The sequence below is a fragment of the Schistocerca gregaria genome, chromosome 3 (assembly GCF_023897955.1).
Source record: "Schistocerca gregaria isolate iqSchGreg1 chromosome 3, iqSchGreg1.2, whole genome shotgun sequence".
NCBI classification, from domain to species: Eukaryota; Metazoa; Arthropoda; class Insecta; order Orthoptera; family Acrididae; genus Schistocerca; species Schistocerca gregaria.
Genome location: NC_064922.1, coordinates 826,488,784 through 826,504,891, shown reverse-complemented (window position 1 = coordinate 826,504,891; position 16,108 = coordinate 826,488,784). Strand labels below are relative to the sequence as shown.

Here is a 16,108-nt window from a genome sequence, read left to right as displayed (position 1 = left end):
AAGTAAGTGCTCTTCTAATGTTAATGGCTCGTTTCCTCGTTACATCAAATGTATTGCGACTAATTTCGTCCACATTTCTGACAATAAATCTTAATACGTTAGTTGTTCTTTTTTCTAAGAAAAGCGAACATGCAAACTAATAAACGACTAGTAGATATAAAGGTGTAGTGATGTCACGTAGCTATACACGGTCGATACATTTTTTTTTTTTTAATTTTGCGAAGCGGAACAAGGTACATTAACGCTACGAGAGATAAAACTCCCAACACATAGCCTGGAAAACAGGCACTTGCACCTCTCTCCACAGAACATCTGCACAGGTACATGAGCGCTTTTATAATTGAATTGAAGATAAGGCTTTGGAAATGCAGGTAGTCTCGACAAATTTGGTTGATTGAGTCGTCTCAGGTTATCAGACGGGCGTCATGTCGTTGCAACGTTTCGACGAGTTTCCCACTCTCCATCTTCAGGCGGAATGTCGGGTTTACGTCCAGGAATAAACTAGACATAAATCTCACGCTTCGCCGTAAGATGAAGAGTGGGAAACTCGTCGAAACGTCCCGACAACAAGACGCCACTATTCGAGACGATCTAATCGACGAAGTGAACAACTATACTCGACATATAGCCTTAACATTATGTACCAGCATGTAGGCAGAGACCAGCCGTTCCGTGTGAGATGTAGACGGTGTAGTACTTACTCCTCTCGACCTTGGGCATGCTGAACTCGCTCTTGCGCGCCTTGCGGCAGCGGAACAGCGCGGCGAGCAGTCCGCTGGCGGCCGGACAGGCGCCACCCCCGCCCTGCTGCTGCGGCTGCTGGTGGAGGGTGCTTTTGGCGGAGCTGGCGTCGCTGGCGTCCGAGTCGCTGTCCTGCGCGGCGCTGAGGCCCTTGGCGCGCACGCAGGGACACAGCCCGCGGGAACCCCCGCACCCCATCATGGCTGCTGCCGGCTGCTCGTCTGCAACACAATGCGGCACCGAGGGACCCGTTAACCCACTCCACTGTCGCAACTTGTGTAAGCGAAACATATGGCTAAATCCCTGTGAGTCACTCTTTTACAGGACGGGTGAGGGACTTCGGTTGTTCAACATGAAACGTCATATCAAAAACACCCTCATCCGCCTACATCTCCAATTTTATTTCACTTGTGTAACCAGTTTCGGTGTTTCACTACGCCGTCTTCAGGTCCCATGAGCGGCGTATTGGAAGAATTCAACACCACCTGCAGTCAACACGTAGGTCAAGGGCGTAGTGAAACGCCAAAACTGGCCCCATAAGTAAAATAAAATTTGAGATGTAGTTGTAGGTGTTTCTGATTTGACGTTTTACGGGACGAAATGTCCACAGAAATACGGCGCTGAAGCTGTCCACTTATTAATAGTAATTAAATAATTCCTCCACAACAGAAAATTCCACTCGACAATAAATGGAGCCGAAATTTCAACTAACATCTAGGTTGGGCTAAAGGTCTTGCCGCAGTGGTAACATCGGTTCTCATCAGATCACCGAAATTAAGCAATGTCGGACTGGGCTAGCACTTGGATGCGTGACCATCCGGTCTACCGAGCGCTGTTGGCAAACGGTCTGCACCCAACCCTTGTGAGGCAAGCTGAGAAGCTACTTTACTGAGCAGTAGCGGCTCCGGTCTCATAAAATGAGAGCGGTGCGCTAACCACATGCCCCTACATATCCGCATCCAGTGACGCCTGTGCGCTGATGACGACATGGCGGCCGGTCGGTACAGTTCATGGCCTCTTCGAGTGGAATTTTGTTGTAACATCTAGGCTGCAGTACCCCAAGGCAATGTACTTAGACCCCTCTTATACAGAAATAACGTGTGTAGCTAGCCGGGTGGACAAATAGTGCTGTACGCCGAAGATACAGCAGCTTACAAAAGTGGTAGAAATGTAAGTCACCTTACCATAGATTACGACGTCTTTGGACTAAATCATGAAATAAAGAAAGTGAAGCTCCGTGTTCCGGCCCTAGTTGGGCCAACGAGGCATGACCGGCCAGCTTGTCATCCTCTACCAATGGCGTCACAGGGAGCGGTATGTTGCGGCGTTTGCTGAGCACACTGTTCTCGTTGTCTTTGTCGGGTTTCTTGACCTTGGCACCGCAACTAATCGGTGGAGTGATTCCTTACTTGGTCTCACGAGGCCGAGTGCACCCCCACACCTGTCCTGCCAACAAGGAAAAACGCCTGGCAGTACCGGGAATCAAATTCGGGTTCCCCTTATGGAAGTCAGCCACGCTGGCCACTAAGTTACGGAGGCGGAATTGGTGTTACTCTGAGAAAACAAAAATAGATTCTGGAAAATGTCAAACGATTATTTTTGCAGGAGGTGACTACTGTCATTCTGCGATTCCTGGTCCCTGTACAGCCACTGTCCACCAGTGAGTGTATCTATGTTGATTTTTCTTTAATTTTGTAGAGAATTTCAAGTTCTTTCTGTGTATCTCTCTAATTTATATCCAGTTGCATATTACACTTCTGAAGGTCTGGAGATGATCATTTGACGATCGAAATAGGTCACCTTGTAATAAAGATGCCTTTACGGTCTAGATTGTTTTATAATTAATCGCAAACTATTAAATTCAGTATCAGAAGAACGATCGCTGCTTCGTCTCGTGTCACTCGGCACAATATCCCGGCCTCAAAATTGATAAAGGTTGTACTTTTCTGTTAAGTATCACTGAGCCACGTAACAAAGGTTCTGGACGCCTCTTCCAACAGTGCCCTAGTTTAAAAGGAAGGAAATTATCAATAGCAGCCAAAATCAAAATTTGGTAACCCATTATCCTTTCTATCATACTCTGTAACTCATGAGTGTTCAGCCGACAGGTAATATCGGAAGTACCACAGGGAAATGTGATAGAACCGTTGCCGTTTACAATATATAATAATGATCTAGTAGAAAGCGTCGGATGCCCTTAAGGCTATTCGCAGATCATGGAGTTGCCTATACCAAAGCAGCAACGCCAGAAGATAGTAAGAATATGCAGAATGATCTGCAGAGAACTGGTGATTGGCGCACGCTTTGGCAGTTGACCCTCACTGTAAATAAATGTAACATATTGCGCATACATAGGAAAAGAAATCCACTACTGTACAGCTACACTATTGATGACTAACAGCTGGGGACAGCGTCTGACGTAAAATATCTAGGCGTAACTCTCCAGAGCGACGTGAAGTGGAATGGCCATGTTAAACACATAGTGCGAAAAGCAGACACCAGACTCAGATTCATCGGAAGAATCTTAAGGAAATATAACTCATCCACGGAAGACGTGGATTTTAAGACGCTTGTTCGGCCGATTCTTGATTATTGTTCATTGTTCATCTATCTGGGATCCCTATCGGATAGAACTGATAGAGGAGATACAGAAGATCAAACAAAGAGCGGGGCGTTTCGTCACGAGGTCGTTAAGTTGGCGAGAGAGCGTTACGAAGATGGTAAACAAATTCCACTGGTAGACTGAAATTTCGGGAAGCGCTTTTCAAGAGGAGTCGGACAACATATTACTTCCCCACACAAAAAACTCACGTATTGACCTCGAGGCGAAAATTCGAGAAATTAGAACGAATACTGAGGCTTACCCATAATCATTCATGCCACGCACTATTCGCGAGTGCAACGGGGTTGGAGGCATCAAACAATGGTACCGAAAGTACCCTGCGCCACCCACCGTTAGGTGGCTTGCGCTGTGTGATGAAGATGTAGATGTGGATGTAGATGTACGGCAACAGACACAAACCAGTCAAAATAGAGCGCTTGCTGAACAACGTTCATCGTTTGATTGCAGACGCACCTCCATATACAAGCAACAAATAGATTCGAATATAGTTGGATCAGTCAACCATCTTTCATAATATGATACGAAAGTCAGCCGACCATCTTTCATAATATGATACGAAAGTCAATCACTTTCTGTGAAACATCACTCCCTTATAGCGATTCAAGGGGCACCAAATTTGTTATAAAAGTCAGTAAATTACTCAAAGGACAGTATTTTTCAGTACAGGCATTTCGTTCATTTCAAGCAAGTGTCGATTCGTGACGTCATCGTCCACACTCGAGTTGGCTGTAATCTGAATCCGTTTTAGCAAACTAATAATTTCTCTCGGGCGATAAAATTTTATCTATTATAAAATACAAGTTCTTGAAGTTTATTCAGAATCGTAAATGTTTAATTAGACTTTACATGCCATAGTTTATTTCTTTAATATAAAATTGTTTTTAATTTTTTTATGCATAAATAAAAAGTGTGAATTTATGTGCGGCTTTTACTCTGAGATGAGTTATTTCTTGTAGTGCTAAAACTGCACGTGTACAGTTCGCTGACCTATATGGTGAATTTTATTTTGTGATCTTGACCCGAATGGAGAGTAAATCCAGTTTCATTTAAACTTTATGTGGGATAGACACATAACGTTATTACAAAAACGTCGTTTAGTCCAGTAGGGAAAGCTAAACCTGCGCGCTCGATTTGAAATAGGTTACACGCTGGTGCATGATCGAGCTGTCCAGTAAAATAGTACAATAGTTGCAAAAGCGTTTGGACTTAATGCATGAAATTGGAAATTAATTTTGAGTCAAGTGCTGATTTTGACAAAAAAATGAACCGTAAGTTTATTCAAAATATCGAGGTCTTATCACGTTGTTGATTACGTTACCTACCATCTCAATAAAGCAGCTTAATTTATTAGAACCGTTTGAGACGTAGTAAGGTCTATTACACACACAAAAATTCATTGCCCTAGCGGAATGGCGACCGTTTAATTATGTCCGTTTTAGCTAATAAGTATTTTCTCTATCGTATCAGTAACATTCGTAGTAAACATTACGTGTTACCGTTTTACCCCTCTGTGCGGTTCGAAGCGATGCACTATATTCCCCTGTTTCAAAATTATCATCGGTATTTAGCTTAAGTTTAGAATAGATTCTTCCTTCAGAAAGGTCTGTTGTACGCTTTCCTCCGACTAACCAGTGTTATTTTCCTTCGGCAACGATAGCCCTACTGTAAAATTTCACTAGGCATTTGCGATCACGGTCAGTTACATCGCAATCCAGTAGACGATTACGAATGGAGAGGTTACTTGTGGATACCACTTTTGTAATGTGATTTCATACAGAGAAGAAATTTCATCAATTCCTGGATCATCTGGATTTCATTCATAAGAACTATCATTTTACATTGGAGCCGGAAAAGGGCGGATACCTCCCTTTCTTAGACGTCATGGTTCATCGTAAAACGGACAGCGCCGTGGGACAGGCAAGGCCACACACACACACACAGATTGTACCTGCTCCGAGATCAACCAGCTCTTTTCTAACAAGGCATAGTGCCTGAATGCCTTGAATCCATGCATTTCGGAATTTCATGATTTCGGGCAAGCATTTAAGTCAGTTACTGTCTAAATTGCGTCCGTACGGGGAATCATGCGAAACTTGTAACTGGACTGAGGAATTCATGAATGCGAAGACGTAGCATGTTATTTTGTACGAAGAGTCGTCGAAGGATGATGCTATCAAACAGTTATAACTATGTTACGTTAAACGTAAGGTAAAGCTCGATAAACACCTAGAATTAAGAATACTGAAATAACTATTCCAACGTGCCGCAGTCTCAGTGAGAATATGGAGTAGTCAAGACGCAGATATTGTATGTTGTTTGTAAGTTGCTGGGTTCAGATTCTCATATGAGCATCATGACTTGGAAGAGCTGGACAAAAATATGGGAACACAGGGAGAAACACGTGCTTGAACATAAATGCAGATGCTAATCAAGCCTGTTGGTTGCGCCGTTGTATTTAAATACGAACGGCAGCGTTGCAGTGTTTGCAATACGTTACAAGTGGCACTCGCAGTCATCACAGTGTTCTGTGCAGTTGTGAGTGAATAATGTCGGGGCTAGGTGTATTAGAATGTGAGCAATTTATTGGTGCTCGTATTGGAGAGTGCTCCCATATCCAAGGTAGGGTAAGTGTCTGTCGTTTCAACAGGCACTGTGTCGAAGGTTTATCCTGCATACAGAGAAAGTCGAAAGACATGATCGGCCGAGATACAACGCGGATGAAAGTGTATGTGTGACAGTAATTGTGACAGACGATCATTCAAGAAAGCCGAGATGAAAAATGAGGGAATGGCAGTTGCAAAACCCGTTACAGAATTGAATGTCGCATTCGCGAACACTGTGAGCACCGAAACAAGACAAAGTGAACTCTATAAATTGGAAATTGAAGGATGAGTTGGAATTCTAGCACCTCCCATTAAAGATAAAAATGACCGTAACAGGCAAACGTGGTGCCGAGGCCGTAAAACCTAGATTGTGGAGCAATGGAAGAAAGTCATTTAGTAGTCTGAGTCTTGCTCCACGCTATTTCCAACATTTGGCTGAGTTTATGTCCCAACAGTGCGACACTGCAAACGTGATGATTTGGGCAATCGTATTGTGGTATTCCACGGGCCACATGGCCACTCTGCAAGGCCGCTTTATTACCAACGAGTATGTGACCATTGGGTGCATCATTTCCAACCCATTTACAACATTTGTTTACCAGTGGTGATGTCGTATTCCAAGACAACACGGACCCTATTCGGACAGCTCGCATAGTCCGGAGCTGGTTTTGTGAGCACAAGGATAGATTTTTGCATCTCCCCTGGCCACCACTGTAACCTGATCTCAATGTTGTTGAGCTTTTGTGGTCACATTTGGGGAGAAGGGTACGTGATCGCTACCATATGCATCATAGTTACCTGAACTTGTCATTATTTTGCTGGAAGAGTGGTGCACGAGGGTTTCCCAGAAAGTAACGCATTTTTTTTCTTAAGCAATTCTTTATTGAACATAATGAGAACTACACACACGAAAGAAGATGTTTTATATACACACCCCATTTTTCCACGAAATCTCCGTCCCGTTCTTTGCTCTTCCTCCAGAGCGAAACAAGGGCGCGTATGCACAGTCGATACCAATCCCTGTCCTGATGATGGAGACAGTGCTTCACTATGTGAACTTACTTTGCTGACTGACAGATGCAGCGCAAACTGCCGACCCAAAATGCGTCTGTCCTAGCGAATGATATCAACTTGCTGCAACATGTCAGGTGTGACAGCCGTGGATGTTCTCCTCGACCGCTGTAAATCGAGGAACTCTGCCGAATCACCTTCTGATGGACTCACTCACCCTCTTTTCCCAGCGACTAGATGTACCTCTATCGACAGCAGATGCTCCAGAGACTTTCCACAAGCGTTGGTGAATATTTCCCACAGTTTATGTCTCTGCAGTGAGAATTTCAATGACGACACGTTGCTTGTAAAGTACATCACCTACAGACGCCATTTTGAAACAGTCTTGATGCGCCTACGCTATCTATCGGAAATGACGGAAACTTGGCGCGCAAACTGCGGAGACTTCAAAAACACAGTATATACAGTTCCACACATTAATAAATATAGACTTCGATCAGAAATCGGTAGATAAGGTAGAATATTCAAAATTTCTAGGTGTATGCATTGATCAGGGGTTGAACTGGAAAGAACACACTGAGGATCTGCTGAAACGTTTGAGTTCAGCTACTTATGCTATTAGGGTCATTGCAAATTTTGGCGATATACATCTCAGTAAATTAGCTTACAATGCCTATTTTCATTCTCTGCTGTCGTATGGCATCATATTCTGGGGTAACTCGTCACTGAGTAAAAGAGTGTTCATAGCACAAAAGCGTGTAATCAGAAAAATTGCTTGAGCTCATCCAAGATCATCCTGCACACACTTATTTAGAGAGCTAGAGATCTTCACTGTAGCCTCACAATATATGTATTCAGTTACGAAATTTGTTATTAACAATCCGAACGAATTAAAAAATAGTAGCAATGTACATGGTTACAACACTAGGAGAAAGTATGATCTTCACTACTCAAGGTTAAATCTAACTTTGGCTCAGAAGGGGGTAAATTATGCTGCCACAAAAGTCTTTGGTCACTCACCTAATGTCATCAAAAGTCTGACAGATAGCCATATACCATTTAAAAGGAAATTAAAAGAATTTCTTAATGGCAACTCCTACTCATTAGATGAATTTTTGGATATAGTAAATGGATAACTTCCACAACCCCAACAAAAAAATAATTAAAAATATATAAGTGTCATGTAATAATTTGTGTAATGTAATATCTTGTATAAACACCTTTTATTAACCTGACACATTCCACATCATTACGAAGTGTCGTATACGTGATCTATGGAACAAGTACTAATCTAATCTAATAATACATACTTAACATTTCACATCCGTAGCATTTTCTGAAGCTGAGAATAAAAGTTCGGTGCATTACTTTCTGGGCAACCGTCGTAAGATCCCCTTGGAAACCACAGAGAATCTGTATATATCTATCCTGAGGCGCCTGGAAGTTCTTTTGAATGTCAACGGTTTTCCTACATCTTATTAGACATGAGAATGTACTGCGTCTTTCATGTGTCAATATTTTTCTCCGCCACCTGTAGCTTTCGGGTGTTTCCCTTAATTCGTTTCTGGAGAGTACCCGGGTGATTCTTTCTGAAAATCTGTTAGTCTAATTCCTCTCATACAATTCCACGCTGAACTAATAGTTCGCCCTCAGTAACCTTGACGTTGACAGTACACGTAGCTCTCGCTCCCGGCAGACAATTGTCATTTCATCGAGTTTCTTATTTCTAAGCTGTTCTCTCTTCAGAATATGAATTACACCTACGGCTATGTTATCTTATGCAGATCACTGCATATGAACGATTAAAGTTGGGAAACATTTTGCCGGCCGCTGTGGCCGAGTGATTCTAGGCGCTTCAGTCTCGATCAGCGAGTGTGCTACGGTCGTAGGCTCGAATCTTGCCTCGGGCATGGATATGTATGATGTCCTTAGTTAGGTTTAAGTGGTTCTGAGTGCTAGGGGACTGATGACCTCAGATGTTAAGTCCCATAGTGCTCAGAGCCATTGAACAATTTTAGGTAACAATTTGCGTCAAAAACATGGACGTGAATGTTTGAGCACATCCACTAAGCGAGGGAAACAGATAAGAAAGAGAGAGAGGGAGAGAGAGAGAGCATGTGTGTGTGTGTGTGCCGACGGCCGTGCGCGTGAGGCGTGAGCATGCACGAGTGCTTGCGTGTGTGAGTGTATCTGTGTATCCGCGAGTGAGCTAGCATCGCACATGCTGACGCGTCATGGAGAGTTTAATATCCATCGAAGCCCAATCTGCTCCGTCTTTATCGAGTTCACAGGTGTTTTATCTCGCCGTTTTTTTTTTGTTTTTTTTGTTATTTCCTCGAGTGCGTTTACTTAAACAGGAAGGAACCACGATAAGCTTTTAATAAAGCTTCTGAAAAAGTTACTAAACGTCTTAGTTCCAAGGCTAACGAAGAAGGGACAGCCATAATAGTCTTCCGGCCAAGACAGGTCCCAGAACTGCCCACGCCGCGGCGTGGCTTGTGAACGTAAGAAAGGAAGTTTCGTGGCTTTCAAAGGATCGAGTTAGAGGCGAAAAAAACTTCGTAACGAAGGAGGTTAAGTTTTCAGAGCGTTTCACCCGTGGCTCTCCAGATTTCTTTTCTGCGCGCGAGAACCGTAAGGAACAGAAAGGTTTGCAGATTGCGAAAATCATATTGACGTACACCAACAACGAGTTTCATGCAGACTTGTCACTGAATTTCATGAAATAATTAACCAAAAATAAACTTGTACACTGCGAAAAAAAAGGAAAATTAAGCTGATGAAAACATTATTTCAAACGAAAGATGTTGTAGAAATGACAGTGCTTCCTTGTAGTTCATGCGCAGATATTATAGAAAAATGCAAACCTATGGAGAAAAGCTGTGCAGAAAACTTGTGATGGATAACTTATGGACCTCGTTGGTCGCAAACAACCAAAATTGATGATGAGCTATATTTCTCTGTCGAAATGAGATAACGAGAGTTTGAGAACAGTGGTACAAAACAATGATCCTCTCCAGTGCACCAAAACTCTTTTCGCTTTGGAGTAATATCGGATCCCGTCAACTGATTCTTCCGTAGCTTCTTGGTAGAACAAGACAATCATAAATGGAAATGCTCGATGCTGCTTCTGTTCAACACTATTAATTTATTCAGGTTAACCGGTTTTCGGCTTACAAGGCCATGTTCAGGATTTAACTGACAACCGTCGTCAAAGAAGCTACAATATTTATAAACAAAACTGCAAAAATGAGAATTTATTGAAACCCTCAGCTGCCGACAGGTGTTGTTGATATACCTCGATGGGGACAGCTGGAAATGTGTGCCCTGACCGAGACTCGAAGCCGGGATCTCCTGCTTACGTGGCAGACGCTCTATCCATCTGAGCCACCGAGGACACAGACGAATACCGCGACTGCAGGCACTTACCCTTGCACGCTTCCCGTGAGACCCACATTCTAAATGTCCACAATCTACATACGTAATGTACCTAATAGATATCTGCCCATCCACTCAATACTCGAGCACACTAAGGTGACGATTCCCATAAGAGTTTGGGCAACCTGGGTGCATTCGCACAGGCGAAGGTCAATGGCTGGGTAGCGTTTAACTAGTAACTGTTCCCGAAAGAACAGATACCATGATGACAGTTTCAATTAATTATCATTTATTCTACAGAAGCTCCATGGTCATCAATGGTATCTGTTCTTTCGAGAACAGATACTATCTTCATAAGCACTTGCAGAATATCTAGGAGACATGGCACTGAACAAAAGCACGTTGACTCGTTGGATGAGAAGGCTGTACTCATCGTAACAAGTTCAAGGAAACACGTTCAGTCTACCGCGAGCCGGCCGGCTGCACGCAACTGTGACTCGTGTAGGGCGGCCGCTGTGGCAGAGCGGTTCTAGGCGCTTCAGTCTGGAACCGCACTTCTGCTATGGTCTCTGGTTCGAATCCTGCCTCGGGCATGGATTCGTGTTATGTCCTTAGGTTAGTTAGGTTCAAGTAGTTCCAAGTCTAGGGTACTGATGACCTCAGATGTTATCTAACACTTGTGACACTAAATGTAACTGTCAGGATGAGCATTACTGCAAAGGGCATTTGATTCTAAAGCATTATGTCAGGATGAAAAACACTAAATAAATTACTTTTTCTCTCTTAACAAGATGTGGGCGGGGTGGGTTCTTCCTTGGCTCGGATATGAGGTACAATGAAACAGCATTTTTACATAAGATAACTTTTATTGAAAGTTTTGTACAACTGTTTCCTTCCTCGATTGTTCTGGCTGGGAGAACGGCAGCTGTGTCGTTTGCTAAGACTTGTGCTGTGGCAGCGGCGGCGTCTGATTTCGCGTGGCGGTGTGTATCTCGTGTCTCCGTCTCGCCCAGTTGACTGGAGACGCGCCTCGTGAGGTGGCCTGTTTAATTATTGAGAACGAAGTCGTGAATCGGACGGTGATACCTTGGATGTGGCGTCCCAGTGTTTCTCTTCTCTAAGCGGCCGCGTGTGTTGTGCGTCGGCCAGCGGAGCGGCGCGGCGGGGGAAGGTCAGTGTCCCGGACTCGAACAACGGACTCCCGCCCGCCAGTCTTCGGCTGTCATATCTTCATCCCAGCTCACAGGTCACCTGATGTGAGGGCGTCTCCTTCCCGTCCTCACGAGTCACCCGGGTACGTAAAAATCAGTCTTCAAACACCGTCTAACTTCTGTCTTCTGGCGGCGAGACTGCTGCTTGCTATTCCATTACAGCGGCGGACTTGATGCTTCTGTGTACGATATAGTCTCTTCCTGCATGACGGTCTTCAGCACCGAAACTGAACTGAAAATTACTACTCTGTCGGGCCCACTGCGTCTCGCTTATTTATTCACTTCTGTTCGCTGGAGGTCAACGACTTCACGGTCATTGGCTCTTGGAATGTAGGCGAGGACCTTTGATCACATGTGACAACTGGGAAACAGGTGACTGGTCGGGTAATGCCCCGACGGCTGAATCGACAGCGTATGCTTTGTGGGCAGGGCGATGGCTTCTCCTCAACGTGCTGACTTCAAGGTCATTGGCTTTTCTGTCACTGCTGCTCTGCCCGATGTTTGCCAGTGTGTAATTCTTCTAAACTAAACTAAGTTTTTCATTTATTTTCTAATTTCTACTTCACTTCACACTGATTTCACTAATTTATTTACCTATCTTAAGTAACACTTTACAATTAAGTCCCATTTTTGACTCCTGTAGTGTGGGAACGTGCGCACACTCTCATTCTAGATCATCGACGGGTCACAATCAAACACGTCGGTGCCCAACTGGATGTGAATGTTGGTAGTGCTGACAGGCTCGTTCACCAGTTGGGGTCCTCAAAGGTGTGTGCCTCCTGGGTACCTCGCCGAATAACAGAAGACTATGTAGAGTCACCTAGGCCCATCTGCGCGGAATTGCTTGCGCGTTACGAGGCATTTCGTGACAGTTTTGACGAACATCCTCACAGGCGCTGAAACACGTGTTCATCACTTTGAAACGGTAACGAAACCGGCAGTCCATGGGGTGGCGCCACAACGCCTATCCTCCGAGAGAAAAAAAAAAAAAATTCAGAGCGGCAACCTCAGCTGATAAAATTATAGCGACTGTCTTCTGGGACTCTGAAGGGGTAATACTGTTTGATGCTCTCCCTCGTGACGCATGTATCAACTCTGAAGTGTACTGTGGTACCCTCAGGCAATTGAATAAACGACTTCAGCGTGTTCGTCGCCACAGAAGTCCAATTCAACATCTCCATGACAACGCAAGGCCTCACACAGATCTGCCCACTCGAGAGGCTCTCACAAAACTTCATTGGACTTTGCTTCCTCATCCATCCTAAAGCCCAGATGTCGAACTTTCCGACTTCCACATGTTTGGCCCAAAGAAAGATGCACTGTGTACGAGGCAGTATGTTCACGATGGGTTGCGTTTCATTGGCAGGACACTTAGAAGATGCAACAAGTCCACTAAGGAGACAGCTTACACTACACTCGTTCGTCCTCTGTTAGAATATTGCTGCGCGGTGTGGGATCCTTACCAGGTGGGATTGACGGAGGACATCGAAAGGGTGCAAAAAAGGGGAGCTCGTTTTGTATTATCGCGTTATAGGGGAGAGAGTGTGGCAGATATGATACACGAGTTGGGATGGAAGTCATTACAGCATAGACGTTTTTCGTCGCGGCGAGACCTTTTTACGAAATTTCAGTCACCAACTTTCTCTTCCGAATGCGAAAATATTTTGTTGAGCCCAACGTACATAGGTAGGAATGATCATCAAAATAAAATAAGAGAAATCAGAGCTCGAACAGAAAGGTTTAGGTGTTCGTTTTTCCCGCTCGCTGTTCGGGAGTGGAATAGTAGAGAGATAGTATGATTGTGGTTCGATGAACCCTATGCCAAGCACTTAAATGTGAATTGCAGAGTAGTCATGTAGATGTAGATGTAGATGTAGATAAATGGCTATTGATGGAACAAGACTTTGGTTCCAGTAGTTTTGTACTAAATGTGCACCTCCCAGTAAGATGGCGAAAGGCTCTCGCACGGAACGGAGATAACGTTGAAAATAAGATTCTGTAGTCAACAGAGAGAGGTTCAAATGGCTCTGAGCACTATGGGACTTAACATCTGAGGTCATCAGTCCCCTAGAACTTAGAACTACTTAAACCTAACTAACCTACGGACATCACACACATCCATGCCCGAGACATGATTGGAACCTACGACCGTAGAGGTCACGAGGTTCCACACTGAAGCGCCTAGAACGACTCGGCCACAGCGGCCGGCCAACAGAGAAAGGAACAGTATGGTGTGTTGGAATCCTGCTTTGAGGAAAATGTGTTGCGGTACTTACTGAACGCCCCTGGTATAATGTCTGTCGACTAACTTTATTGATTTCGACTTCGCTCAATTCAATTCATCAATTTATTATCGACTGTGTCCACTGTGCCAAACATCAATGGTAGCCTCAAAAGCAGATGACGCAGCTAAGCGTGTTCCATTATACGTCCTCTTCCAAACTACCAGTCCTACATTCGGCAACATTGCCGTAAAACTTGAACTGCGCGAATCTCTAGGACTTTAAAAACGTAGTGAAAACCAAATTAAACAGCACAATAAAAATTTAATTCATGTCAATTTACCGTCTAAACAATTACAAAGATTCTCGCGATAGTTCTCGACGACACATACAGCCGTTTGTGGCACAATGGCAGCATCATCTTTGGTTATCACTTTAAGGTTTCCGAATTATGGTGACGAGATTGATATATTCTGTAATTTTGTTCAGTAAAGGCATGGCTGCAGACCATGACCGTCATATGAAATAAATTGTTGATGGTTTACAGCAAGCAGCCACAAACTGGTTTTAGGTTACTTTATTCAAAAAGTACCGTCACCGTTTTTGCATTTTTCACAATTTATCATGAGATGGCTTTCAGGATTTCATCAAAACAAATGATACATTCGTTTGCTGTGTGTTGTCCTAGGGTAAACAACAATTCACAACTACAAACGTCTAATAAAAATAGTTGCGCTAAAGATTTGTGTTAGAATCCAACATATTTAAAGTGTCTATCTGATGCAATTCTTTCTGCAATTTTCTTCCAGCGAAATATATTCTCAAAGATGTTCGTATTTTCACAATCACAAACCTTTATGTGCATTGTGAATCACTTTCTTTTGCTCACAAAACGAATTTTAAGCATGCACCACATATTTTGACTCATTACAAACGAAAACACATACAGTTTACCCATTACGTGGGTATCAAAGATGGTGCGATACAGTGATACAAATATACGGCATTTTTGGGAAAGGAAGCATAAATTACTGCTGTGTTAAATTGAAAAAATATTTTACATTAAATGTATGGCATTAAATACATATACATAACGACAAGTATGTGGAAGGAGAAGAAGATGAGTGTTTCATGTCTAGTCGAACAAAGCCATTAGAGACGAAGCACATCTCATATTGAGAAAGGATGGGGAAACAAATCGACCGTGCCCTGCCATGAACTCGATCATAACGGATTTGTAATAAGCAGTACCCCAAACCTGAAACAACAAATTAACGCTTCATCAAATATTCGGGCAGCAGGACTTGTTCAAATGCACGTCAAACGCATGTCAGAGCGTGACGGGATATTTCTACTTTGATCCCAATACTGAGCGATGAATTGGCGTTAATTAAATTAGAGAGTTTGCAAGCACAAGCAACCGTGAAATATTGAAAATCAAGCAGCGTACTCAGTGTCAATAAATAGGTGTAAAAAAGTTATGTGATAATTTTCTACTGCTTTGTAATTAAACACTTTTTCAAATGTAATTGGGCTCGCCTGTTTATTTTTCTGTTTATAGAGCCCGATACTGATCGCAAATTTACTACAGGTGCTAACTTTCTGAATTATATACACAGATAAGCCTGCGTGCATTCTTGAACATTCCATAAATAATACTTTCTCTGCCTCGTACCCGCCAGAACACACACACACACACACACACACACACACACACACACACACACACACACACGCACACTCACACACACACACACACACACACAGACACACACACACACACACACACACAAACCAGCCCCTCCTGTGGTAAATAATTAAGCAGCAAAATGTAAACAACATTAAGAATTTTTCGCTCACAAATACTCTTGCAAATGCCTTAAACTGATCGAAACGAATGATTGCAATATTAATTTAGCAAAGAGATTAACTCTCAGCTTACTAAACTGTCTTTCCGCAGTGTACAGAATGATAACCTGCACGATTAAGAGCGCTCTTGCTGCAGACAGAACTAGGTATTTAGAGAACCGAACATGTGAGTATTAGCGTGACGATGTTCTGTTGGAATACTCTAGTAGTGTCAAGTGTCAAGAGCACAATGAGAGGCTGAACAGTGTAAGAGATCATGAGGAACTATTCAGAGATTTGCAGTATTAGATATTTTTAATAAATCAGATGTTTTTCGAGAACGCCTGGTAATGTAACAATTAAAATGATGAGGTTGTCGCTCCTTGTAGCCAAACCAAAGTGACAGGCTTGATACTGGCCACTAACAACACAGTCTCTGCTGTTTGAGGTTGAGGCATTCCACAGAATTCG

The 16,108-nt window shown here is 43.4% G+C and overlaps 1 protein-coding gene across 1 annotated transcript in view; it reads right to left on the bottom strand.

Moving 5' to 3' along the window:
* LOC126355884 (serine/threonine-protein phosphatase rdgC) overlaps positions 1-16,108 on the bottom strand; it is a 1,775,952-nt gene that overhangs the window by 1,173,843 nt on the left and 586,001 nt on the right. Inside the window, exon 3 of the mRNA XM_050006387.1 lies at positions 702-962. Within this exon, the coding sequence (XP_049862344.1) occupies positions 702-942 (241 nt within the window). The 5' untranslated portion in view covers positions 943-962. The remainder of the gene's footprint in view (positions 1-701; positions 963-16,108) is intronic.